The sequence below is a fragment of the Aptenodytes forsteri genome, unplaced genomic scaffold, assembly GCF_000699145.1.
Source record: "Aptenodytes forsteri isolate BGI_AS27 unplaced genomic scaffold, ASM69914v1 Scaffold38, whole genome shotgun sequence".
Classification (NCBI taxonomy): Eukaryota; Metazoa; Chordata; class Aves; order Sphenisciformes; family Spheniscidae; genus Aptenodytes; species Aptenodytes forsteri.
This window is the reverse complement of record NW_008795704.1, coordinates 625,518-650,030: the sequence shown is the minus strand read 5'-3', so window position 1 is coordinate 650,030 and position 24,513 is coordinate 625,518. Positions and strand designations below refer to the sequence as shown.

Genomic DNA, 24,513 nt, shown 5'->3' with positions numbered 1-24,513 from the left:
CCCTTAGTGTCTGTGGCCGTCACCGTCACCTGGTGGGGCACCTCGTCCTGCTCCTCACTGCTGGCAAAGGGGTCCTGCGCCTTGCACTCCCAGGCATCCGACATTGGGGAGCGGCTCAGCACTTTTAAGCTTGGCGGCTGCAGAGAGAACAGAAAGGAGGCGTGTGAAGCAAATGCCACATATAGAAATAGCAGGCACTCTAGGGGGAACTGCAGCCCCAGCGAGGCTCCAATCACCTGGGTGCAGCACGAGCAACGTCCCTCGACATACAGGGGATTATGGCTAAGGGCCGCCACACACAGATGCAGCTCAAAGGGGAGGACCCCCCCTTTCCTGCCTGACGGAGGCTGACAGGTTAGAGAGGCTTTTTGGCTCCCCACCAGCCCATGTAGGTCCAGAGCGGAGGTGGCTGGCCCCTCTGGTGTGTCCCCAAGCACAGTCCTGCCTTTGATCGCACACCCCACTCTGCTGAGATCCAAAGCAACCCACGCACCCAAGCCACCTCCTGCCCATTGCCCAGAGCTAGGGATTGTCCTGGCAAAGCAGAGAGGGAATTAAGGATGCCTTGCAGCCTCTGGCAACAAGAAGCAGGCCCACAGGTCCGTTTGGGGCAGAGCTCAGGGCAGAAGAGGCGGGGTTAGACCAGCACCTTTCCTGGGAGCTGCTGGGCACCAGGCCTCCTTCCAGCCCAGGAGAGTGGAGCCGCTCTTCCTGCTCCGGCTCTTCCTTCACTTCCTGCGAACTTTCCAGCACTGAACACTGAAAGGAATTCAGCTGCCTCCCCAGCATGCTCCACCGCAGCAGGCCCAACCAGAAAACAGCATGAAAAGGCCCAGCTCTGCTCGAGCAGCAGCAAGAGTGTCTGCGATAAGGAGCCCACGCTCCTCAAGAGCAATCTGCGCCGATGGGGCTGGCAGGGGACAGCCAGAGGAAGGGAGCTGCAGGTGACGATTTGTAATGGGGAACAGAAACATCCCTTGGAGCAGCTGCCAGAGGGGGAAAGAGCAAGGGATGCGCAAAGGGCCGGGCAGAAGCGTAGCTGTGTGCAGCAAGGATGGGGAAAGTAACATGTCGGGCTCCTCTTCAGGTGCTCTGCCAGTTAGTTCCCATCCCCAGCGCCCCAGCACAGGCAGCACCTGGCCCTGCCTGCACACTCAGCCAGCCCACTGCATCCTCTCCTCTCTGCCTGTGATCAGGGGGCCACCGGAGTGCGGCTGGGCCCACGGCCAGCACTGATCCCTTGTGGTACTGCTGAGAGCCTGCCAGTGCCAGGCGCCCAGGGAGGTCTCTGCCCACTGCCCCTCCGGCCCCACAGCAGGAGAGCAAACCCCACAGCCTTCACAGGAGATGGCAAACTTTTCACCCACAACCACCTGATTAACTCCTCCGTTTAACATACAGCTCAGCCATGACCAGAGGGAACCTGCAGCCATCCCTGGCCTGGCTCACTGCCACGGGGCTAGCAGATCAGCACCAGACCAAGCCCAGCAGTGCGACCAGGGCTGGAAAGCTGGTCCTGCAGACAGGTGTTTGGTGGCTGTCCCATGAGACAAGGCAGGGGGCTGAGCCCCTGCCAGGCCCACCCCGTCAGCCTGGAGGTGGCACCTCCTGGGCGGGAAGCTGTGGGGCAGCTGGTGAGTGGCCCGAGAGCCGGGCAGCAGCACACCTGTGAGGACGGTGGCAGTGCTCGCCCTGGCACCCTGTGCCCACAGCTGCCCCGGGCCAGGGGTGCTGGTTCCTTCACAAGCCACTTCCCTGGTGCTGAGGTGCCAGTGCCTCTGGCAGCAATACCCTGGCCCAGCCATCTGGCTCTTCAGATACCCCAGAGCTGTGGGAGAGAATGTAAATATTTACATCCTACGGGCTGAGGACTAGAGCCTGTTCGGGGTGGTCTAGGCGCAGGGCACTCTGTATGCTCAGATTTCTGATTTGGATTAGATGGAAGCATTAAATGAAACAGGTTGCAAAGGGGAAAAGACCCCCGATGCCCCTGCAGCCACCCATGAGTGGGGCTGCCAGCGCATCTGGCATCAGCCAGGCAGGCTGCACCAGCATCTCTGCCCGCACGTGGCCACCTCCAGTGCCTTGCCCTGGCCCCTGCTGCCGGTCTGCTCCAGCAAGCTGGGATGGGGGAGAGCAGCCATCCCATTACACAGACAAGCCACCAAAGTGCACCCAAGCAATTAAGGAGAACCTATTCTGGGCCAGGAGAAAATCAGCACTACAGATGCTGCCTCTGAGCCCACAGGCTGAGCAACAGGATCAGTCCCAGCCTTTGCATTCCTCAGATCTTGCAAGCTCAGTATCAGCTGGAACAACTTACTGGATTAGCTACAAAGCTCACAGACCCCCAAGAGCCTGGATCTCCTTTTGCTTCTGTGCTGAACAGCAGCCAAGTGCAGATACCAGACGGAAAGCAAATCTTCAGCATCCTTGCACAGCAGGAAGGTGAACTACTCCTTCCCATCCTCAGCTTGTAGCCCTGAGTCTCGCAAGGGGCTGCCCGCTTCCAGGCAGACCACCCAATGAGCAACAGGTCTGGATACCGCAATTCTGGTGCCGTCCAAGAGCAGGCGATGTCACCTGCCCTACCAGAGAGGGGTTCCCTGGCTCACCCACAGGACTGGACCAAGACTGGGCTGGGAGCGGTGCTGAGCACCTGGAGCAGCTCTGTCCTTGACAGCCTGTGCCTGGGGGAGCTGAGCCACAATGGCCAGGCATGGGGACGTGGGTCCCTCTCGTTGCGTGCTTCAGCAATTCCCAGCAAACCAGTGTGGAGTAGGAAGTGCTGAAACTGGCTCATGATTTCCACCGCTATACACCAGCCAAGGGGTCCAAAGCTCCCCCCTACCCCATCTGCTGTCTGCACCTACAGCTCCAACGCAGGCTATGGAGCCCAGGCAGGTCCCGCTCGCCATTGGCACGTCCACTGCCCGGCAGGAGCCTCAGGCCCCGCTGCATGAGACAGGCTGATAAAGCTCTCAGGAGAACAGGCCGCAAACCGTGACCTACTTTGTGGGGTCTGCCTTGTGCCTGCGTTGTGCTGCTTAGGCAAATCGGAAAGGGCATTTTGGTGATTGCTGATGAAGACATCCCAGCCTGCCACAAGCCCTGCTGCAATAAAGTTGAATGCTTTATAGAAACAGCCACGAGCTGTCAGAAGGTTTGTGAAAATGCAAGCCATCCCTCTGCTCCTCCTGCATCACCTCTTGGCTGCCAACAGCCCCTCCAGCCTCTAGGCAAGCCCATCACGGTGGAGCACAGACGTGTCCACCCCAGCACACCTCCCAGGCAGCACTGCAGGTCCCCAGATCCAGCAGTGCCAGCACTTTGCCATGGGATGCCCTGTGGGCATCAGACGTCACAGCCTGCTGTGTCCGGGAAGCAGTGCTGGTACCAGTTAGCAGCGCTTGCCTCCAGCTGGAGCAGCCAGAAGCTTCTGGCGCAGGCCCTGCCATGAAAGGGCCATCGAACACCAGCCTGTGGGACCGAGCAGCTCATGGTCAGCTCCTCCATGCTGACTGCTGGCAAGGTACTGCCAGCCCCAGAAACCCTTCTGCACCCAAGGCTGCTTGGTTTGTCTTGAGGGGAAAAGGCTCCATGTCATACTCCTACAAGTCCATGGCAAGCTCCTGCCATCCACATAGGACTGTGCTACCGAGTACAAATCTGCAGTCAGAGCTCGGCGCACTACTGCAAGCCAGGGAATGGGCTTTTCCTACTTCCCCTTGATGAGGTTCAGTTTATCCTGGCTTCTCGTCAACAGGAAAAGCCTGAGAAAGCAGTGCCAGTGTTATCTGTGCTCCTACATGGCTTCAAAGCACACTCGCAGCTTGCCTGCAGCAGCCTGGCCAGCCCTTTGTGGCATGCAGGAGCACACTGTCCCCGTGCAGCCAGTGCCGGAGCATCAGCTGCTGCCCCTGTGCTGCAGGGAACCACCACCTCTGCTTCCAAATGGTGAGGAGCTGAAGGGCCCGTGTCACACCGATGGGGACAGAGCACCACAGGGAGCTCTGCTGCAGCAGCAACCTCCAGGCTGAGTGGCCTGAGACACACGTCTCCACGAGCCATCAGGCTGCCCATGGCTTTGCCCAGGCTACTGGCCACCAAGTCTGCAGCAACAGCCAGCAGTGACACACTACCACGTTCAGACTCCCTTCACAGGGGAGAAACACATCCAGCTTCAGGAGCCTAACATCCAGCTTCAGGAGCCCAAACCTGGCAAATCGTAGCCCCAGGACGCTTGCTGCAGCAGGCAGGCAAGGCGGGCTCTCCTTGGCTGCTCTGGACCAGCCAAGGGCCGCTCTAGGCCAGTGCTCTGACCCCAAGTGGAGCAGGAGTGGGGCAGGGCAGGCAGTGTGCTCTGCCTCCCCATCTGCCCACACTGAATGCGGCTTTGGAGCTCCAGCAGCAGGACTGCATCCAGACCACGGTAGCTAACAGCTGCATGAACCCACCTGTAACCATGGGCACCAAAGCACCAGTGGCATTCAGTACTACAAACTGATAAGTTATGGGAAAAACCCACTAATTTTGTTTAAATCGTGCTGCCCCCCTAAGTGGCTTCTAGTTCTCAAGGTGTGAGAGTACAAAGGAGGATTTCCTCGTCACCCGCTCTGTCCCATTCACTGTTTTGCCATTCTCCATCACATCCTTCCCCTGCAGAGCTGTCTTGGCCCAGCTAAGGTACAGTCACTCTCTCCTCGCAGGTGGGCTGGGCCAGCTCTCAGACCATCTGCCTTACCCTTCTCTGCACCTCTTCTAACCCCATCAGCTTTGGGGTGGCAGTAGGAAAGCACGCAGTATCAGAGAGGTACCACATAGCAGCAGGAGGGTTTCTGCTGTTCCTTCTCCCTTTCCAAACCACTGAACGCACCTCTGGGACAACCTGCAGGCAGATGCCAAACTCTCTGCCAGCATTTTAGAGTCTCCTCCAGGAGCAGGGACAGCCCCAAGTGAAGATACGTGCATGGCTGATTTCCCCATATGCATTACTTGGCACATCTTAAGACTTTTCTTCAACTCTTCAGACTCCGTTTCCATTTCAGCATCTCAGATCATTGCAGGAATCAGCTGGCGCCTTCTCCCCTGCTCCGTGCCATGAAAGCAGAGACATTTTTCCTGTACTTTGCTTTCTATTCTTTAACCAGTCACCAATTCACAGAAAGACCTCTTATCAGGACAATGCTTAACTTCTTTAAAAGCATTTGGTGAGAAACTTTCTCAACAGTTGTTTGGGAGCCCATGAGCACTGTACCAGCCCAGACCAATCTCACCCTGCCATCTGGCAGATTGCAAGGACTAACTTTGCTTTACAAAGGCCACACTGACTATTCACCAGTGTAGTATTTTCATAGACAAAGTGTTTATTATAGCTCCTAACGACTTACCCAGTACCCCAGTAAACCTATTGGCCTTTAATATCACATTTGCTACACCTCCCTTTCCATGGATGTGGCCCTGATGGGCAACGGCCCCTAACACTATTTATTAGCGATTCCCAACATCTCATCAGGCTCCTTTACAATTCTAGAGTAAATACCATAAAAGCCTGGTGGCTTGTGTTACTTTGCTCAAAAATGTCTTTATCAAACCCTTTAATTTAAGGGCAACTCTCTGATGTGTCTGGCATCAGGCACGGCTCTGGGTTGGGAGCCTTCCTGGCCAAGCTGTTCTGCCAACGCCCTGGTTCCATGAGCACTCACTTGACACCCCAATTGCTTATTTACCCTGTGACTCCTCTTAAAGGCTTTTTAGTGCTGAGATATTTGGAAAAAAAATTATTATTAGACTCTGTGTCTTTAGCAAGTGGTTCCTAAAAATCTTTTTAGTCCTGCCTTGTTACAGGTTTACTTTTAAATTCCCAGAATATGTGTCCTTTTCCTTACTACAACTTTTAAAAAAGTTGTAACAGTTGTAACTGAAGAAAAAGATCATTTTACATTGAACAGCCTCTTCTATACGTCTTCTTACATGCCCACCTAACCATGCAGGTTTGTTGTTTCTGGGGTATTTTGGAACAGGGGGGAAGTAAAGACGACGACTTCCAGGTTTTGGTAGGTGATGCCCACCTCTGAACCTCTGGTACCATACCCAAGCAGCCTCCATACGCCCAGTACGCTTTCTATCCTTAGAGTTGTGCCTTTGCACTGTCTCTCAACTGGCACTTTTTTGGTGGTGATTGTAACAATTTTACATTTTCGGAATACACTTTCACGTAACGTTTGTACATTTTTTTTATTCCCAGAGGAATCTTCTATAAATTACATTTCATGCAAGTCCCTCAGCAGCAGCTGGAGCACAAAGTCTTGTCCCATGCGTCTAACTACTGTCAAAGAGAAGGTCAGGGGAAAAAAAATGTTTAAAACCTCCCCAGAGAGCCATGAAGGCTAACAGAGAGCACTTATAATTGCATGATCCCACTAGAGGGCAAAGCCAAGGTTAGGGTGGGACTTAATGGTGTGTTTCCTTAACTTAAAATTGTTTAATTTTGTTTATAGTCCCAATTTGACTTGACTTCCCAGTTTTTATTCAGGACTCAAGGGAAAACACCACAAGGAGATGGGAGGCAAAGTGGCACCTGCCCCTGGTCTTCGAAGGGCTCCCTCCGCTCTCCCAAACTGCTAAGCCTGCGAGATGCACCAGCCACCCCGGCCCATGAGGGTCACACAGCACCCCTGACCCTCTCCAAGCCCTCCAGCAAAGAGCAGAGCTGGGTTCACAGGGACCTGAAAGAACAGTTTAAAAACTCCACTTGGCACGTGTGCAGGGAGCTTAGGAGCAGTGAAGTTCAGCAGCATTTTCCCCACGACTGCCCAGGGCGTGCACCAGCCCGGGGCCAGCGGGACTGCCTGTGGTCTGAGCTGGGTCTGAAACCCTCGCCCTCACCCTGCCTGCACCAGGTACCTGCAAAGGGAACAGCAGAGAAGAGGAATGAGGTGGAACAGCAACTGCAAAGAGAAGGTGGGGAGGGGAAGAAGGAAGGAACTGGGGATAGGGAAGGGGCACCTAGGACAGGGGGCCAGGATGACACTAGGACATTATGGGATGAAAGTCCTAAGGAGCAAGTGAGAATGGAGAACAGCAGGCAGCTTTGGGTGAAGACAAGAGAAAACTGGGCCCAAGCACCTGGGAGAGGTACAGCAGAAGGGGTCAGGCTTGGCTGGACGGGGCAGAAGATCCTGCACCTTGTGCCCAGCCAGGAGGGAACCATCACACACCCAGAGCCCCGCTCCCTCCATGGCCTGTAAGACCACATCACCTTCCCTGCCTCTGGCGCTCCTGGGCTCCCACCCCATGGCTGGGCAGCCCAGCATCATCATCTGCCCCATAAAGGTGGCACAGTTTATACAGCTTACGCACTTGCCATGCGATACCCAGAAAGGCAGGAGCAGAGAGAGGCTACCCTGGACCCACGTGGCAGAAGTCTCAGGCCAGCACTGCTGGGAGGCGTGATGGGGTGAAGCTGACATTGCATTGGCACTCCTGGGTGTCGGAGCCTCCTCGCCAGCCAGCATCACTCCTGATCCATACCCAAACCCTGCAGTACCACACAAGTTTGGGGGTGGGAAGGGGAAAGGAGCAACAGCCTGATGTCCACCCTGCTGCCCATCCTGCGCCTCAGGGCCCTGCCCTGAGCTCTGCAGGCTTTCCCCACCAAGAGCACAGCGTTCCCAGCAGGGCAAAGCTCTGCCACAGACTCAGGGTCTGAACAGCAGCTCCATCCTGTGAGGAGGCCACAGCTGAGCCCTTCTCATGGTCATCGCCAAGAGCAAAGCCAGCTCCCCTGGCTACCAGACTCGGACAACATCCACACAACACACTCTTGCCGGGCAGCGTGACCAGAGCCAGCAGCAGTGGCCATGCCACATGCCGTCTTGCACGCAAGTGCCAGCACCATTCAACCCCCGTTTGCTGCAGGCTGGGCCAGGCTTTCCTGCAGCCCCCCAGGAGAAGCAGGACGCCTCCACAGAAGCCCTGCATTTGGGTCTAGGGCACAGCTCAAACCCCACAGAGATCTGTCCACAGGGACCCTGACTGCAGGGGTCATCAAAGGTTTCCATGCTCTTTAGACAGAGGCCAACGTCCAGGGGCTGCCCAGCACCCCAGCTGCTCGGCTTCCCCCCACGGCACTGACTGAAGCCACCAGCCAGGCTGCCGCCATGCCAGCAGCCCAAGATGGGCACCATCACACAGCTCTGCCTCCCCGAGACGGCCACACTGGCAGCCACCGGCCCAGTCTATCTGCGCAGCCGGTTGCAGAGCCCTGTGACGGGAGCGGAAAAGGCAGCTTCGTCCATACACAGCGTTTTAGCAGACTGTTGAGCCACCCTCTCCAGCAGCTGCAATCCCCACCGGTGGCGTGCACAGCATGGGCTGTTGTATTCTAGTCGCTGGGTGTCCACACCCCTTGTTTCCAGCTCTTAATGCAATGCAGCAGAAGCTAAAAATACACAAGTGCCACCCTCCGTCATGTCTCCGAGCAGGCTCTGCAGTCGCCATGGGATGTGCGTGACGGAGGTGGGGTCTGGCTCCATTCCCGAGACACTCCACCAAGACGCAGCCCTCAACAGTCACAGCCAGGAAATTCCGTCTCGTGACCGAGCCAGCCCTGGCAGCGGGCACACATGTCCCCACCACCCTGGCGCAGGGCACAGCAGGGGCAGAGGGCCACACTGCTGCCCTAGGCTGGCCAGGCTGCCCTCCCTGCTTAGTCCTCTCTGGCAGGGCAGAAAGGCAGGCAGGGAAAGAGCACGGAAAGAGGAGGGCCTGTGCAGCAGCATGCTGCCATGAGTGGCAGCAGGGCGAGGAGCCCTCAGGACCATGGGGGAGGACCAGGACCAGTGCTCCCGGCTGTGGGTGGAGGAGCAGGGCACCCTGGCAGCTCACCGCTCCCCCTGCTCTTCATCTTTACCAGAGTAGGTGCCCACATGCTGCTCGACAAAGCAAAATTCCTCCGTGCACCTGACAGTCTCATCACCACAAAAAAAGCCCAAGATGGGCCAGGAGCCCATGGACACAGCCTGGGACAGACACACAAGTGTCCTCAGGCTCGGGAGCCCCCTTTCCTCTGCACCGGCTCCCACTGCTATCAGGACTCTGCTCCAGCCCCAGGGAGCTCTAATAACAGCCCTTGGCAGTGTTTGCAGTAGGTGAAACATGAAAGCTCAGGCTTCACTTAAACAGATCCATAAAATTCAGGAAAAAACTTCATTTTATGCAGTGAGTGCTTGAAGCAAAGGCAAGCAGAGCTCCCACAGATACTCCTGGGGACCTGCACGCCCTGACGCGTCCCTGCTGCGAGGGCTGCACAGCAGCCATGCAGTGCCCGCAGCCCCTGCTGTTCCCCGCTGCCTCCCCACACCGCTTGCCACACACCGCTGCGGATCAGGCCATTCCCACCGCCTCCAAGCCCAGGCTGAAAAGTCAGAAGAACCCTCCAGGAGAAGGCAGGAGCTAAGGGGTCACAGGGCTTCCCATCCCCTCCCTCTCCAAGAGGCAAGCAATGCTGCTCTGCTCTTATAGTCTGTGCAGGATGGGAGCATTTCTATGGCTGTAGAATACGGAGATTTACAGGCACTGTGGGATAACTGCATTTATTTTAGTTCAATATTTCTCAGGTTATTTAACAAGTCACAGCTTGGCAGAAATAAGCAGGAGTAGAAGACCCTTCAGTGCCCAGGGAGGAGCAGGACACAGACGGGAGAGGCAGCCCAGGGAATGACGGTGCTGCTGAAGCCCTCAAAGAAAATCCATCACTTGTCATTGCTCCCTGAGGTAGCTAGGCACCCCTGTCCCACCTCCGCCAGCAGACAAGGCACCCTGGCATGAAGCCTTGTAAGTCACGAGGGAAGTGACAGGTTTCACGAGTTAGTCACAGCTTGGTGACAAATCCACCAGATTTTCATGCATTACTAAGAAAGAAGAGTCATGCAAACACAGACCCTGCCTGTGCTAACAACAGCTCCTCATCTGGTGCACCAGTTGGCAGTGCCCTGCACGCCAACCCATCCCAATCTGTGCAGGAAGGGTGGCACTGCTGCAGGGGCCAGCAAGGGGGCACAGAGAGGAGCTCCTCCCAGGACAGTCTGCTGCAAGACCCCAGCTCTCCAGCCCAGGCTTTGTAATCCACTGGTGGTGGACACAGGCAGGACAAGGCACTTGCTCAGGGCAGCCATGGACTTTGGAAAGGAGAGAGTACATCCATAACCCATTCCCAAAGGAAGCTGACAGCTATCTTGCCATCCCTCACCAATATGAAGGGTGCCATGGGCCTGAACACACACCTACATGATGACCAAGATGGAGCTTCTGCAGGTGAGAGGCTGGCAGGGAGACACGTACGGAAACGCGTGGCCCTTGAGAGCCCTGGGAACCACACAAGCATCTCATCTTCTCCAGAGAGACTGCTCAATGGACTTTTGAAGGCAACAGCCCTTCTTGGTGCCATGAGGAGTCTGTTTACAAGGTGTGGGAGCTCCTGGGCTCAGGTGTTCAGGGGAACGTGGAATGGCACCTCTTGCTAGTTTTGCCTCCAGTGCCTCTCAGGCAGACTCTGCAGAGCATGGCAGGGAGCCACGCACCTCGGGAAGCGGCCACCCCCTTCACCACATCAATCAGGAACCCAGAGTACCCCCAGGAGCCCTGCTTGGCCAGGCTTTCTTCCAGACGCTGAACTCACAGCAGCATTTCTGACTGCTGCCCAGACCCTTCTGGGGACACCCCAGCACAGACCTTGCAGAGCTGGTGACCCCAGGAACACTGCAGCCCACTCCGTCACATGCTGCAAGGATCATCCTACACTGCTGCCAGTTCAGAGAGCTCAGGAGATGGGCAGCTCGACCCCTGCCCCTCCTTGCTCACACTGGCATGCCTTTATCTCCCTCCCAGACTTTATCTGCAGGGGCAGTTACACAAAACACTTTGGCAGCTGAGCCCTCTAAAATCTCCAAATGCTGGGGGAGGACGGTTTTGCTGTGCTTAAAACCCACGTCATTTCAGCAATCCCATTTCCAGAGCAGCCAAACCTGCTATATTAGTCCAATGGAGCGGTGGGAATTTCTTACCCGGGCTTTGCTACCAGAGGAGAGAGATCACTCACCCGTGCCCCAAAGTGCCCTGCTCTCCTCCAGGCCTTCCCCCTGCCCTGGCAGGAGTGATCCAGCAGTGCTGGTATGCAAGACCTGCTGTGCTTCCCTCCTCCTCACCTTAAGGCTGGCTCCGCTTCTTCACAGCATCTTTAGGACACACTGATAAACTCACTACTTCCTACAGTATCGGTGCTTTGTACACACACCTTCCTATATCCACAGCATTTGGCTTGCTGCAAGCTCATAACAGCACACTCACCTCTTCCAAACCCTTCCCTCCCTTCCTCCTCCCCATTAACCTGCCATGACGGTGCGATCTGCAGCTGCCCTGAGCAGCACGAAGACGCTGCTTCAGAGGTGGCTAGAAATGCCACCAGCTCGTGCTTTCCAACAGATTTATCCCTTAGCTCAGTGTTCAATTTAATGGTTTCCCATTAAAAGCAGCACAGACACAAATCAGCTCAGGGTGGACCGGTTTGTTTTACCAGCCGTATTTCACCCCAGCAGGCAGAGCGAGTCTCCATGCATGTAACAGGTCCTTTCCCCTTATCAGAGCACCAATGGTCAGGTTCTTCCTCTGCACACAGTTAATACAAAGACCACTGGCTCATAAATCTCCTCCAGGAGCAGCAGGTAGTTATGATCCAATGTGGCAATTCAGAAATGGCAGCTTGGTGGGATAGGATTATTTCTGAGCAAGGGAAGATTCCCTGCCAAGCTCTCACAGCCCCGCAGACGTGATCTTCCCCAATCTCCCCGCTGGCGTTAGTCCTGGAGCATCATGTTATTAGCAGTAATCACAGCAAACATGCGGTTTTGTAATATATATGTGATGAGGTTCAAACAAGAACCAATACTAGGGACTTTGAGGGAAAAGAAGGGTCACTCCTCCACATGGAACAGAACCAAATCAAGAGCATTACTATTACTGAAGATAAACCCCACCTTGTTCAATTGCCCACATCAGACTCATCCGCTCTAGGCTGCAACTCAGGTCAAGCTGTCGTGCTGAGCTGCAGCCCTGTATGGAAATGCGAGGCCCACCCCCAGCCCCCTTCCCACCACACATCAACTGCAACAATTCACAGACAGGACATGGTCCCCAGGCCTTGCCGGCTGAGTTGGGAGAATGAGAGAGGGTCACAAACCTGCTTTTCTTTTTTCTGTATTTTCATTATCATCAAATCTGGGATGAATGTTATTTCTGCAAGACACAACACAAAAAAAATTTCACAATAAAGAGACTGGTGAACCTGAGGTACTCCATCCTTCCACATCACGCCTCCAAGAGGCCGAGCCAACCCCGGTGCCGCTCAGAGCAACAAAGCTGCAGGAGTGAAACGCTCTCAGAGACAAGCTTGGGGACATCTGCTCTGCTGAGCCATGGCAAGGAGCCCGACCACACCTTTCCCCGCAGCTCAGTGCTATGTGAACCCCGCCGGCAAGACCAACCTCACAGTCGCAGTCCCAGCATGAAGTGGTGCACCTGGGGCTAGCGGAGACGCACTCCACCTCCCCAGAGCCCCAAACCCACCCCAGGCACCCCTGAGAGATGTGTCGGATGCTGCCAACCCTGCAGCAGCAGAGGGAAGCAGTAAACAAACCAGCCTCTGCCAAGCAGCGATGACAGCAGTAAGAGACGTGGAGAGGATGCAGGAGCTTGAGGCAGGCTGTGAGCCCTACTACCAAGGAAGAACTGCTAGGGGGATGAGGACGGGGCAAGCAAGGAGCGGGGAAGAGCCATGCTGGCAGACACCATCTCCTCAGTGAGCTGCAGCAGCCCTTGGAGCAGCACTGGGGCAGGGCCAGCTGCCTCCTCAGGCCTGTGCCCCTGCAGCGCAGGAGGATGCTGCGTGAGTGACACCCACCTTGCAGCCCACAGGAGGAGGGGGGCTGCAGGCAGAGGTGATTCCCAAGCAACCCCCCCACACCAGGCCTGGCCAGAGGGGCTGCAGTTGCAAGTCCAGCTCTTAGCAGCACCTTAGTGCCAGAAGCAGAACTGCCTGTGCAACCAGGTCCCCACACTGTCCCCCACCGGAGGAGGGGACCAACGAGGGACCTGTGGCAATACAGCACCCCGACAGCTCTCTGGGGTGAAGACTGTTCCCCCAGGACCCCTGTACCACAACTCAGCACCCTGCACCCATTAGCTGTGGTTGGGCTCAGCCAGCAGCACCTTTTAGCTGGTCTCTCCCCGATGGCCACAGCTCCCTGCAGGCACTGCCTGAGCAGCTGCGCCCAAACGCAGAGACACAACACCCAGCACACCCCCTCCATGGGCTGCCACGCACCCTCAGGATGGGGCCAGCTGGCGAGCAGACACGCACCTGCCCAGGCCCAATTTCTCTGGGGATTGGGCATAGGTTGGACACCATCAGATGCAGGACAAAGCCGGGCTCACTGCTTCCCTCCTGCCGGTGCTGTGTCAGTAGAAAGGCCAGGAGCAGCCCCGCCACGCGCAGGGTCAGCATCAGAAACAGCACCGATCCTGGGTGGATGGGGCATTGCTGCAGCTCCCCAGGATGAACACGCTTACCAGCTATGACAGTCAAGAGGACACGGTGAGGTTACAGCCCCGTGCCCTCCCCGCAGCAGCCCCAGCCACGGTACACTTGACAGAGCTGTCGGGGTTTGCCCAGAGCCCCCTGCTCCAGGCAGTAGATGCTTTTTGGGGAGCTGACCCTCAGCAGTTGTCTGCTCCCACAGTACCAGCAATGCGCACCAAAGAGCCCAGAAGTATTTGACAAGTGTTTTAGACAAAAATCCCACAAACACCTGCCTCTCGTTTCCCTCCCATACCATGCAAACCCCACTCCACGAGCCACAGCGACACGAGAGCCTCCCTTGCTGCTGCAGCTGTCAGACTCGCTTGGCACAAGGGTGCAGCTTGCACCACCACCAGTCTGCAGGTGAGGCCCAGCAACCCCCCAGCACCCTCCCATCATGTCTCCCCTCCCTGGCAGGAGCACCCTGCTAGGCCCAGACCTTATCGAAACCCAGAGCCATTTCTCTCCTAACCCAGTGGCCTCTCTTCCCAAAGGGGAGAGCCCAGTGGGTCCTACAGGTGGGCAGTGCTCAGGCCAGCACAAGAAGGGACCAATTCTGCACGCCGATGCTGGTCCATGGCTCATGCCCACCACACCAAGGAGAAGAGGCAAAGGCTTCTAACTCTGATCCCTGCTACATGGCACAGGCCAGACCAGCACATCCTACACATAAGTCAAGCTTGGTGGCAGTAAGACAAGGCACCCAGTGCCACCAGCTGAGTGGGGAGGAGTTTGATGGCATCTGTAGACAGGATGACACAGAACTTCTTTCTCATGACTAAGCCTGCCAGCCCCTCCTGTACTCTTCCAGAAGGCCCAGAAGGGCCCGGAGGACAAGGGGCTAAGCCAGGCTGGAAGATGCATGCAGCTGCAGCAGTGGTACTCTCCAGGAAGGATGAGGCAGAAATTTCAGACTGAGCGGATGTTGCAGCTCAGAACAATCCTGCTGGGCTCCAGCAGAGAGCAGCCCCATCCCAAGGGTTTGCTCAGAGCCAGAAGTGTTGGAGATCTGGGTTCGGTTCAGCTTTCAGAGAGGTCTCTGGGCTGCAGGAGACTCCAAGGTGCTCAGCTTACCCCTCCTCGCCAGCAGCACATGAGCACGCTGGCCTTCACCCACCAGCCCCAGCCTGCGCCCAGCAGGTCCTGCCAGGGCCCATTCAGTCCCCCTCGGCTCTGAGGGCAGGAGATGCTCTTGCCCTGGCTCTGCTTCCCAGACTTTCACTCACACATTTTCTTCTCGAGTAACCCAGAAGATGGATCCTGGGCCCTCCAGCCCTTGTGGGCACTAGCGTACTCTTCCTGCTCTGTTTTCTTTCCATCATCAAAAGGCTGTGAGCTCCCTCAAGCTGCCCCTTCCCCAGAGCCCTGGCAGCCATGGGGTCCCCTCTGTGCTCAGGGAGCTCTCCCTGTCACCTCCTTGCCCCGAGGACTCACTCCCTGACACTTAACTAAGTGCTCCCCACTTGTCACTTGGCAGATACCGAGGGTTTTTACAGGCTAGCCCCAAAACAGAGCTCACACAACGCATACAACTTCCAGGCCTGCAGGCTGAGCCCTGGCACCTGGCATTACGGCACTGAGGTGCCTGTGCACACCTCCGGCAGCCTCCTGCTGACACAGCCGCGGGGACAGCACCAGGTTGGGATCCAGCAGCACCACTTTCTCCCAGGGCAGGAGAGCAGGATGTTGGCAGCTTTCATCTGCACCCCTCCAGGAGCCACTGCATCTCACCAGCGTGGCTCTGGCCACCTCCAGAGCCCAAGGCAGGGCCAAAGCCAGCCCAGAGAGAGACTATGAGGACATCTGTAGCCCTCTGCCTCCACCCCAGCAGAGCCAGGGCCCCACAGTGGAGCACACAGGCGGTTTCACTGAGACCCAAGAGATGTCAGCGAAGGAGAGACTCGGACGTTGTCTGCAAGGCAGCAGTTCGGCACCACTTCTGGCAAGCAAAAGCCAAGATAAATACCTTGCTACAAGTTCCTCAGCACCGGGCTAGCCCAGGCTGGAAGTCTCTTATCGTGTGGCCTAGAAGAGCTTGCTCCTATCACTCAGCTCTGGGTTTTCAGGGTTTTTTTTTGTTAAAATAAAACAAACATCATATATTGAGAATCACACACATTTAGTGGCCTAGGTCCCAGCATGCTCACCACCTTCTGTACGGTGGTAACACAGGCAGTTGCCAGCAGCTGAACAAGAAGGCCAAAGGATGCCAGGAAGCTTGGTGCCGCAGTGAACAAGCAGCCCAACCCTGCTGCCTCTCCAGAGCCCAGGCAAGGGCTGCTGGACCTCACTGCCATCAGCCTTGGTGGCTCAGTCCCACAGCCCTGGCCTCTGCTCCCATCAGCTGCTGTTTTGGCATCACCCCGCCTGTTCCTTCACAGGCACCGGCTACTCGGGCTAGGGTAGGATTCAGAGAACATGACACTGGGCCAGCAGGATGACACTTGCAGGCAGGGAAGGGTAGCCAGTGGTGCAAGCAAGCCACACAAGGGAATGAGCTTTAGACCAGCCATGCCTTGGTTCACAAGCCTCGTCTCTAGCAGCAGGAAGCCAGATGCAGGCTCTTCACCAGGACAGCAAGCAGGCAGCCGGTGTACGCCGCAGGTCCAGTGCTCCCGGGAGTGGCTGTACAGAACAGGGATGTTCCTGGGCTCCCCAGCAGAAAAGAGAGCCAGGATCCTGCTGCCAAAGCAGCCCTCTGCCTGCAGCCTGCCATTCTTCTTCCCGGGGCACCTTTGGACCAGGCTGGGGTGGGGTAGGCTGCCCATTCCTAATATCCTTTTTTCCCAGGGAGCGTACAAGGACTCACCTGCACACACATGGCTCACGAACAACTTTACCAGGTTAAAGTTAGTATCAGGGAAGGACTTTCGCAGTTCCCTGAGTGTGGCAGGCTGCAGACCACCCCTGGTTTTAGGGGTTTGCAAGATGCACAGCAGAAGCCCAGCTGCTGGGCTAGCCAAGCTACGCCAGCAGCACTGGCACACAGCAATGGAGAAGGAGCTCTTGGCCAGCCCTCTGGCATGCTCTGAATGAGCACCGGGACGAGAGGGGACAAGGGCACAGGTTCAAGAAAGGACATGGGAGAGCAGAGCACAAGAGGAGGTTTCTCCGTGTCCAAAGCAGAGCGGTCACTTCTCGGCACGCACCTTTGTTTCTACTCAGATTCACGCTCACGGGTGAACTGTGGGAGACCTCAGCCGAACCCAGGGAGGTGTCTTGCACAGTGCCTACTCTGTTATGGGCAGGAGGCAGCTAACAGGCCATGTCCCCCCTCCTCTAGGCAGCAAGGGCTGCCCACAGCCACAAATGGAGCCGTTCTGGCCCTTGGCAGGGAAAGTGCCCAAGAGTCCTCACTGCAGGCCACAGCCCAGGACAGACTGTGCCCCAAAAGTGGTCGGCACAGGCCACAGCAGGCAAGGGACAGGCAGGAACGGAGCGGCGGGCAGACCCTCCTCTCACCCATCTCTCTCCCAAAGAGCCAGGAGGAAACATCTACAGGTCTTCCTTCTGTCTGTCCCCACATATAGCAGCTTGAATGTGCCAAGCTCTACATGGGCATCACCCGCTCTGTTCACGTCCCATCACTGACAGAGCCCAGCTGCTTGGCACTGCTCGCAGTGCCAAGGCCGGGCCAGCCCCAAGGCAGGGCAGTCCCATGCTCAGCAGTGGTCCCAAACCACCAGCAGACAGGTCTTCTCTACGTTCCATCCTCTTGTTCCAGCTGGCGACAGGCACACAACAGTATCACCCCCACCACACACGCGTGTATTTCCGTAGCACTGAAGCCAGTGTGTGCATCTGTCTTGATAAAACAAGGCTGTGATACCAGTTAGACCCAGAGGAGACAGTTTAAGAGATACCTACTTTCACCATGTGCAAAGTCATTCGAGTGCAAGGAGAGGCCCAGCAAAGTCATTGCAGGTGTCAGGAGAAAGCGCCTGGTCTCCTGTCCACACACAGAGCTAGCCACAGTGAGAGGCCACCCTGTGAGGATGGCAGCACCCCAGGTCCTTGTGGGGCCCTGCTGCAGCTCCCAGGATGACCTGCCATCCTGGTTTGTGGAAGGCTGCGTTAAACTCTGTGCTGGCCAGGGACCAGAGTCACTGCGGCCAGTTATGAATCCAGACACCAGGGAACCTGGGGCATTTAACACATCGTATTGTTCATAATCCTGTGGAGCAAGCACGTCCTGCCATCACCTCTTAGGGGACAAGCTTGAGAAGAGGAAAGGGACATGTTCATGTCTGCACGACGCTGTGGGTTGCTTTTGCCTGCTGCATCCAGAGCATCTCACCTGGCCTCAGAGCCAAGAACTTGTCCAGCATCCTGAAGGGAAACACACCACCTGCTAGGGAGCACCACCACACTGGCATGCAGATATATACATTGAGAACCCCATTTAACTAGCCATTTCCATGCTAATTAAGTATTTGCAGATTAAAAGGAAACTCTAATCTCAAATGAGACAGCCCAATTTTCTAAATGAGCTTATGGTTTTCATATGGAGATCAACATGTACTCACTAGCACATCATGCAAGCGTTCCAGGCTGCTAGATTCAGCTTTATTGACACTGTCACAAGTGGGGAGTTTTTATTCTCCATGCTCAAGTTTTTACACCTTTTTAACCCAAGATAATTGATGCATGTCCCACACCAGCGCTGCCAGCCTGCAACACCCCCAGCACCAGGCAGTCACCAGTGCTTTCGGCTGCCACAGCCAAAGGCAAGTCCTCCTTCATGAGGTCGTGGTACTACCTCCTCTGAAACCCCCCAGTGCCAGGCACTGCACACAAGCAGCAAACACACCAACATGGCACACTGTGCTGGCAGGCTGACCATGCACTTGAGAGCTGTCTTGCTGCATTTCAAGAGACAAGCTAAGCAGTGCTGAAAGCTATGTTTTGTCCCTCTACATGAGCAGACCAACTAACTGTGGCACGGCCTCTACAAAGCATCTGCTGCTGGCAATGACGTTTTCAGTTACACAATTTGGGGCACATCAGGTTACTATCCTCCTCCCCTGGATTTATTTTTATTGTTCTGAAAGCACAAGACATCCCTACACCAGACCGAGTCCACATCATGCCAGTATTTCCTGCCGCTCCTGCCTGGGCTCCTCCAGGAGTTGCAGCATCTATGCACAAGCCAAAAACATTATCAGAAATTCCACATCTGAGCCAACACCAACCCAAGACCAAGCAGTGACCATGTGCTCTTCCCCTTCTACCAGCCTTCCCACAAGAGTGACCAAGCTCTCCTCTGCAGCTGGAGGATTGATTTTCCCAGTTCTGAGGCTGAGGCTTGCTAACATGCGGCTTGTGCTCCCAGAATCCTGCGGACACGCACAGCACTCCCGCCACGCAGCCCCGAACACCAGTCCTGCAAGCACAAATACACAAAGCGTTCTGTGAAAGCAACCACAGCTCACTGCGGTGAGCGATCATCTATCTCATTTGTACACACAGCTCCATCAGCGCACGTCCCCACAGAGTGGTTCACCTCTGTTTTCCCTCTGAAATGGGAGAAGATCTTCTCAAGATGATCTTCAGGTGGAGAAGAAAAAGGGGCGTTGAAAATGAGCTGAGAGCAAAGGCAAGGAGAAGCTGCAGTGGCCCTGACTAGTCAACCTGTAAAGAGACAGATCTTCTCCAGGGCTAGAGGAGAACTTTTAACATGCATTCAGAAACACGCTAGCCAAGTTTGGGAGAGGAGGTCAACGTATGAAGGAAAAGGAATAAAGCTCTACAGCGGTAACAGGGATATCATAGAATCATAGAATAGTATATACACAAAGGCATGTGTAAGCTAGTCCATCTTGGCCTGGATTAGCCACAGTGCTTGCGGGGCATCCAAGCTGGAGCCTATGAAGTGCAGACCCTTGGCCGTGGTGTGCCGCCCAGTACCCATGTAGCTTGTTAACTCATTCATGTTAGCAGAGACAAAGGAAAACAACATTTTGAGACCACAGCACTCGGGAGAGGCTGTGTGCTAGGAATGCCTTTCAGCACTATCACGGACAGCCCTGAGCAGCCCCAGGGACTGCCTAGGACAAAGCCATCACAGATGGGCCACCGCTGAGGATGCTTTTCAAGATCATACCTGATGGAAAGACAGACTGCCGTTGCCTATGTCCTGTTGCATGTCAGGAAAGGAGGGTCCTGGCACAAAAGCCAAAGCGTCTTTCCAAACTTTCCACCATACGACACGTCTCCACACCAGAGCATCCAGTTTCTTGCTTGCTCAACACCATCTGCTGAAAATCTAGCTCCAAGCAAACAAAATGCACACTTGTGCACTCACCCTCAAGTGCAATCCATGACTGATGCACGAGCTGGGCAACATAAGCAGAACATCGTGGACTCCATTTGTACATGCAGCTGCTACACCACCATTAGACTAGGAAACATGCACTCCTGCACCCGGCCTGCAGAGACCCACCAAGGAGAACAAGAAGCACCTGGACAAAGCAGAGCCAGGAGATGTTCTGGCGCAGCAGGTACACCCTTCTGTACATGGTGGGAGCAGGTACCAAGTGTATAGCACCCAAGGAGTAGCTAGATTCATCCCTGAGCACAGCAGAAAAGGTACTAATGCAAATCCCAAGTGCAGGATCCTGGCAAGCAGGACTCACGGCTGGTAGAACTAGCTTGCTCAAGAGAGCCAGCCACACCAGCTCCTTAGGGTCCCACTCTGCCCAGCTGCCTGCAGTACCTTCCTATTACTGTTCTGGCCACCCACAGGTCCCTCCCAGCACCCCACAGTAGAGTGCACTCCTGCAAACACAATGGCGAGCTGAGGGTGTTCAGGGCACCCTCTGCAGAGTCTCCCACATGCCAGGCAAGGATTTTACAGCTACACAGGCAACACATCCTTCCTGGCTCATAAAAAGCTCTGAAGCATGGAAATGAAGTGGTAGGTGCCCAGATAATACCTTGACAGGATCAAATCACTTCAGAGAGGCAAGTTCACATGGGCTGCAGTTCTCCCTGCACCTTCCTCCATTGTTTTAAACCACCACATTCCCTTGAAATTCACTCCCCAGCTGACGCTCCAGCCTGGGTGTACGTTCCCTCTCCCCAGACATCTTCCAACAGCCAAGCTATGGCACCATTCAACATCAAAGCTCCTGTCGGGGCCATCCATGTGTCACACAGCATGTCCCTGCTCCTCTGTGCTTCGGAGAGCCTCCTCTTGCAGCTCTCCCCCCAGCTCCCATGAGGGCCAGCTTGGCTTTCTGAACCTATCTTGCTTCTCTCTTCCTATTATTTTATATTATATTTATATCCTGTACAGGGGGCTAAAAAGAGCAGGCAGGCAGCCCCACACTGCAAAACCAGGAGGAATGCCGCATGCGGCTGGACCCCGGCTCTCTGCCGCTGCTCTGCATGCCTGGGGCTGTGCTTTGAGGAAGGCCAGCCTGAAGTCAGAGAGGACTGAAGCTGAAAATAATACAGCACTTGCCCTTTCTGCACTCAACCCCCAGGAAAATCCAAGACAAAACTCTGCTTGGGGTGATCAGCAATTTCACGGCACATCCGATGCTTGCAAGAGCTGGCATGACTGAGAGCAAATGGGACAAACTGAGGAGGCTGGGGAAGGCTCAGAGAAGTCTGTGCCAGACAATCGGCAAGGAAGAGCTCCTCTCCAGATGTGTCTGTCCAGCTTCCATCCTTTTTTCTCCAACCGTGCTGAGCCAACCCAGCGAGAAACTATCCCCAGCCTCCAGAAGCGCATCCCTAGCCATGCTGCCTGCCCAGATCAGGGGCCAGCCCAGGAGAACATTTCACAGCCCTCTGCGAGTCTGACCTACCCAGAGGAGTTACTGCAAGGTCAGGCTGACCTGGCAGACTTTGTTCTCAGGCCCACATCCACCTAAAGAGCTCAACATGTCCTAAATATCACTGTTACCATCCAATGTAAGAAGTCCTCGGGCCAACAGAAGGGCTGGGTGACAGGCATCTGTGGCAGAACCCTCCGAGCGTGTCCCAGTGTTCCCACAAGCGCCCGCGCGCAGCATCTCCCACACGGCCATTGCGATGGCATGTGAGGCCCGTAAAGAAACCCTGCAACACCACTGCGACCGCAAGGCTATAAGAAACGTTACAAGCCACAATGCTGGAAGCAGGAAACCTAGAAGTCAAACTGCCACAGGACACCAAAGAATTCCTAGTATGTGGTTTGCAAAATAGTTACAATGCTAGCTTGCCTGCAACTGGTAAACAGCGTTAAAACGAGCAGCTCTTCAGGGTCCCCCTTTACCCACCAAATAGATCTCAGATAACCTCAGATGTATCCCATAGCAGTCTCAAAGTCACGACCCAAAGAAGTCCCCCAATTTAATGGGATAAGCATATTTTTGGCCAGGTTTTGAAACTTTAAAGACAAGAAAGTCTCAATGTTCTTTAATATTAATTTCATTTACATACTGCATAGCTAGTGGTCTGTAACCACAGCGAACAGCATTGTTCTGCTGCTTCAGTCTGTCTGGGAGGATGCTTGCTGCAACACACACCTCCTAGCCTTCAGGCTAAGAGCAACCAGGAGGGAAATCCTGATGCAGCGGCTAGGGATGCACAAAGCTCCCAGACAGATACTAACCACGTGCAGCCCCCATAAGCTTGCTTCCAAAACGGACGGTGTTTAATATTACCACAGAAGAATAAATAATTTGATACTCATCTCATCACCTTGTGTGACGGCAACAGCAAGCTCTGCGTGAAGTTTACTCATACATCCAGCTCATTTTGGGAACTGCAGGTCTTCAGGCAGCACAGATGAGCCTGCGCACGTGGGAATGTGCGCTGCAGGAGTGGGCCCCACCACGGGAAGCCCAGCACCGAGGGCTGCTAGTGGGGCACTGCTGGAGCGGGCAGCTCGCTGGGCGACAGCTCACAGTCCGGGCTACTGTGTGCTCCTTCCAGAACCCAGCCTGGGTTCCGGGGGTGTGCAGCCCCCCACCCGGGACCCTGCCCGGGCCAGCTGTTAGCTCCAAGAATAGCTCAGATCAGCTGCAGAGGATCAAATAATTGCCCCAGGGATGGGAAGCACCAACTATTTTCAGCTTTCTGGGAGCATTGCTGGGCAAGGGGAGAGCAATCACGGGGGAGGCAGAGGCTAGCCACCCAGCCCAGCAGGAAGAAGAGCTTGCAGCTTGTTACACTCTTTCAAGGTCTTGTTTCTCCCAAGAAAAGGAAAGGGTTTCAAAGAGGGTTTAAACCTCAGACTTGCTTTTTTGAAACAATTTTCCAGACTCACAGGCTGCAGTTTCACACCAGGAAAATATAAAATACGCAGATTTTCCACCAGAAGCACAATCCTGACATCTCCCACCTGCCCTCCCACAGCAGCAGAGAGCATCTCCTCCCCAGGCTGCTGCATGCCAGCCCCGGTGCAAGGGGCACGCAGCACTGCTGACCATGCTCCAAGGGGGCAGTCTGGGTCACAGCTGGCCTCAGTGCTCATACCCCTCATCACAGGCACTCAGCAACCTGCTGTTGGCTCCTTTTCTATGAAATCTTTGCAGGTCACCTTTAAAAGCCACATGAGAGCCCTAAAACTACTTTACAGGCTGCAGAATTAGTTGTGCCCATAAAGATGTTCTTTACGGCAGCGTGCAATGCCAGCTCCAGAGCACTACTGCTTCCATGCCTGGGCAGCAGTAGGAGCATCTACTCCCCACCCCACAGACCAGCGCCTCTCCCCGCGTCTCCAGGAGCCTGAGGTCTGGGGTGCTCACAGGCCTTGGCTGCATTTCAGCCACACCATCTCACATCTCAAGAGGGTATTTAAAGGACACCGGTGGAAGCACTCAAAAGCCTGAAAATGCTACAATGAAGGTTGCACAAGCACTATTAATTGAATGTCTCTAGGTGGCTGTTCCACGCCAGAATCCAAATCCAAAGCTTGGGTCCAAAACTGGGAAGGAGCAGCCTGTCTGTGCTAGCATCCGCATTCTTCATCAGCCCTGCAGACAGGAGAAGACACAGCTGCTGTGCTATCCCCTGAGAGCGAATGAGAAGGAAGGGGAAAAAGGGAAGTGAGTTAATGTTGCACAATCCCTGTCCGACTGCTCAACTTCGAAATAGCAGTTTTCTCACTTGAAAAAAAATAATTCCAGAAATCTGCATATAAAATTTTAAGGTACCAGGAAAGGAACCCCAGCTAACCTCAGCTCTGCTCTGCGTTACCAGCAAGCCTGGGGAATGGGAATTCCGGATGCACAGGCCAGCCAGGGGGAGCGGGGCTGTAAAAGCTCTGCCAAAGCAAAGTGGGAGCTGCCAAAACACCTGGCCTGGGAAAAGACTCATCTGGCAGCCCTTGTCTGGGGTTCAGATGTAAAATTAAGGTTAGGGTTGAGAGAAAGACAAAAGCTGCAGTTCGAGAGAGGCTGGAAAGGGCTTACTATAAGAAAGTGGGGGCTGCTAAAAGACCTGGGCTTGCAGAAACCTTCCACAAGGATGACCTTCTCCAATGTTCAGCCATAAGGTTAGGGTTGGGATAACGCTGAGACAAATAAAGTCCAGAGCTGCAGCTGGAGTGGGTCTGCAAAGGGGCTGCAAAAGTACCTGGCAGCTGCCAAGAGACCTGGGCTGGGAGAAATCACTGGTCCAGGTATCAGTGGGAGACTTCTCTACGGCTTCCCAGGAAAACCAGGGTTAAGGCTAAGAAAAAGAAAACTCAGAGGTGCAGTGGCAGCTGGGCAAGGGAGGGCTCGCCTGAGCAAAGCGGGGTCTGCAAGAGGCCTCACCTGGGAGAAAGCTTTCATCGTGGAAATGGCTGGGGGGCTTGACTAAGGCTCAGCTGGAAAACTAGGGTTAGGATTCAGAAAAAGAGAAAGTCTAGAGCTCACATGGGGCTGGAAAGGGACTGCCAA

At 55.1% G+C, this 24,513-nt stretch overlaps 1 protein-coding gene across 1 annotated transcript in view; it reads right to left on the bottom strand.

The window, feature by feature from the left end:
* Window positions 1–2,918, bottom strand: part of CHD6 (chromodomain helicase DNA binding protein 6) — a 50,550-nt gene extending 47,632 nt beyond the window's left edge. Inside the window, exons 1-2 of the mRNA XM_019473118.1 lie at window positions 2,874–2,918; window positions 20–137 (exon numbers count right to left, since the gene is read on the bottom strand). Coding sequence (XP_019328663.1) covers window positions 20–137; window positions 2,874–2,918 — 163 coding nt within the window. The remainder of the gene's footprint in view (window positions 1–19; window positions 138–2,873) is intronic.
* Window positions 2,919–24,513: the final 21,595 nt, after the last annotated feature.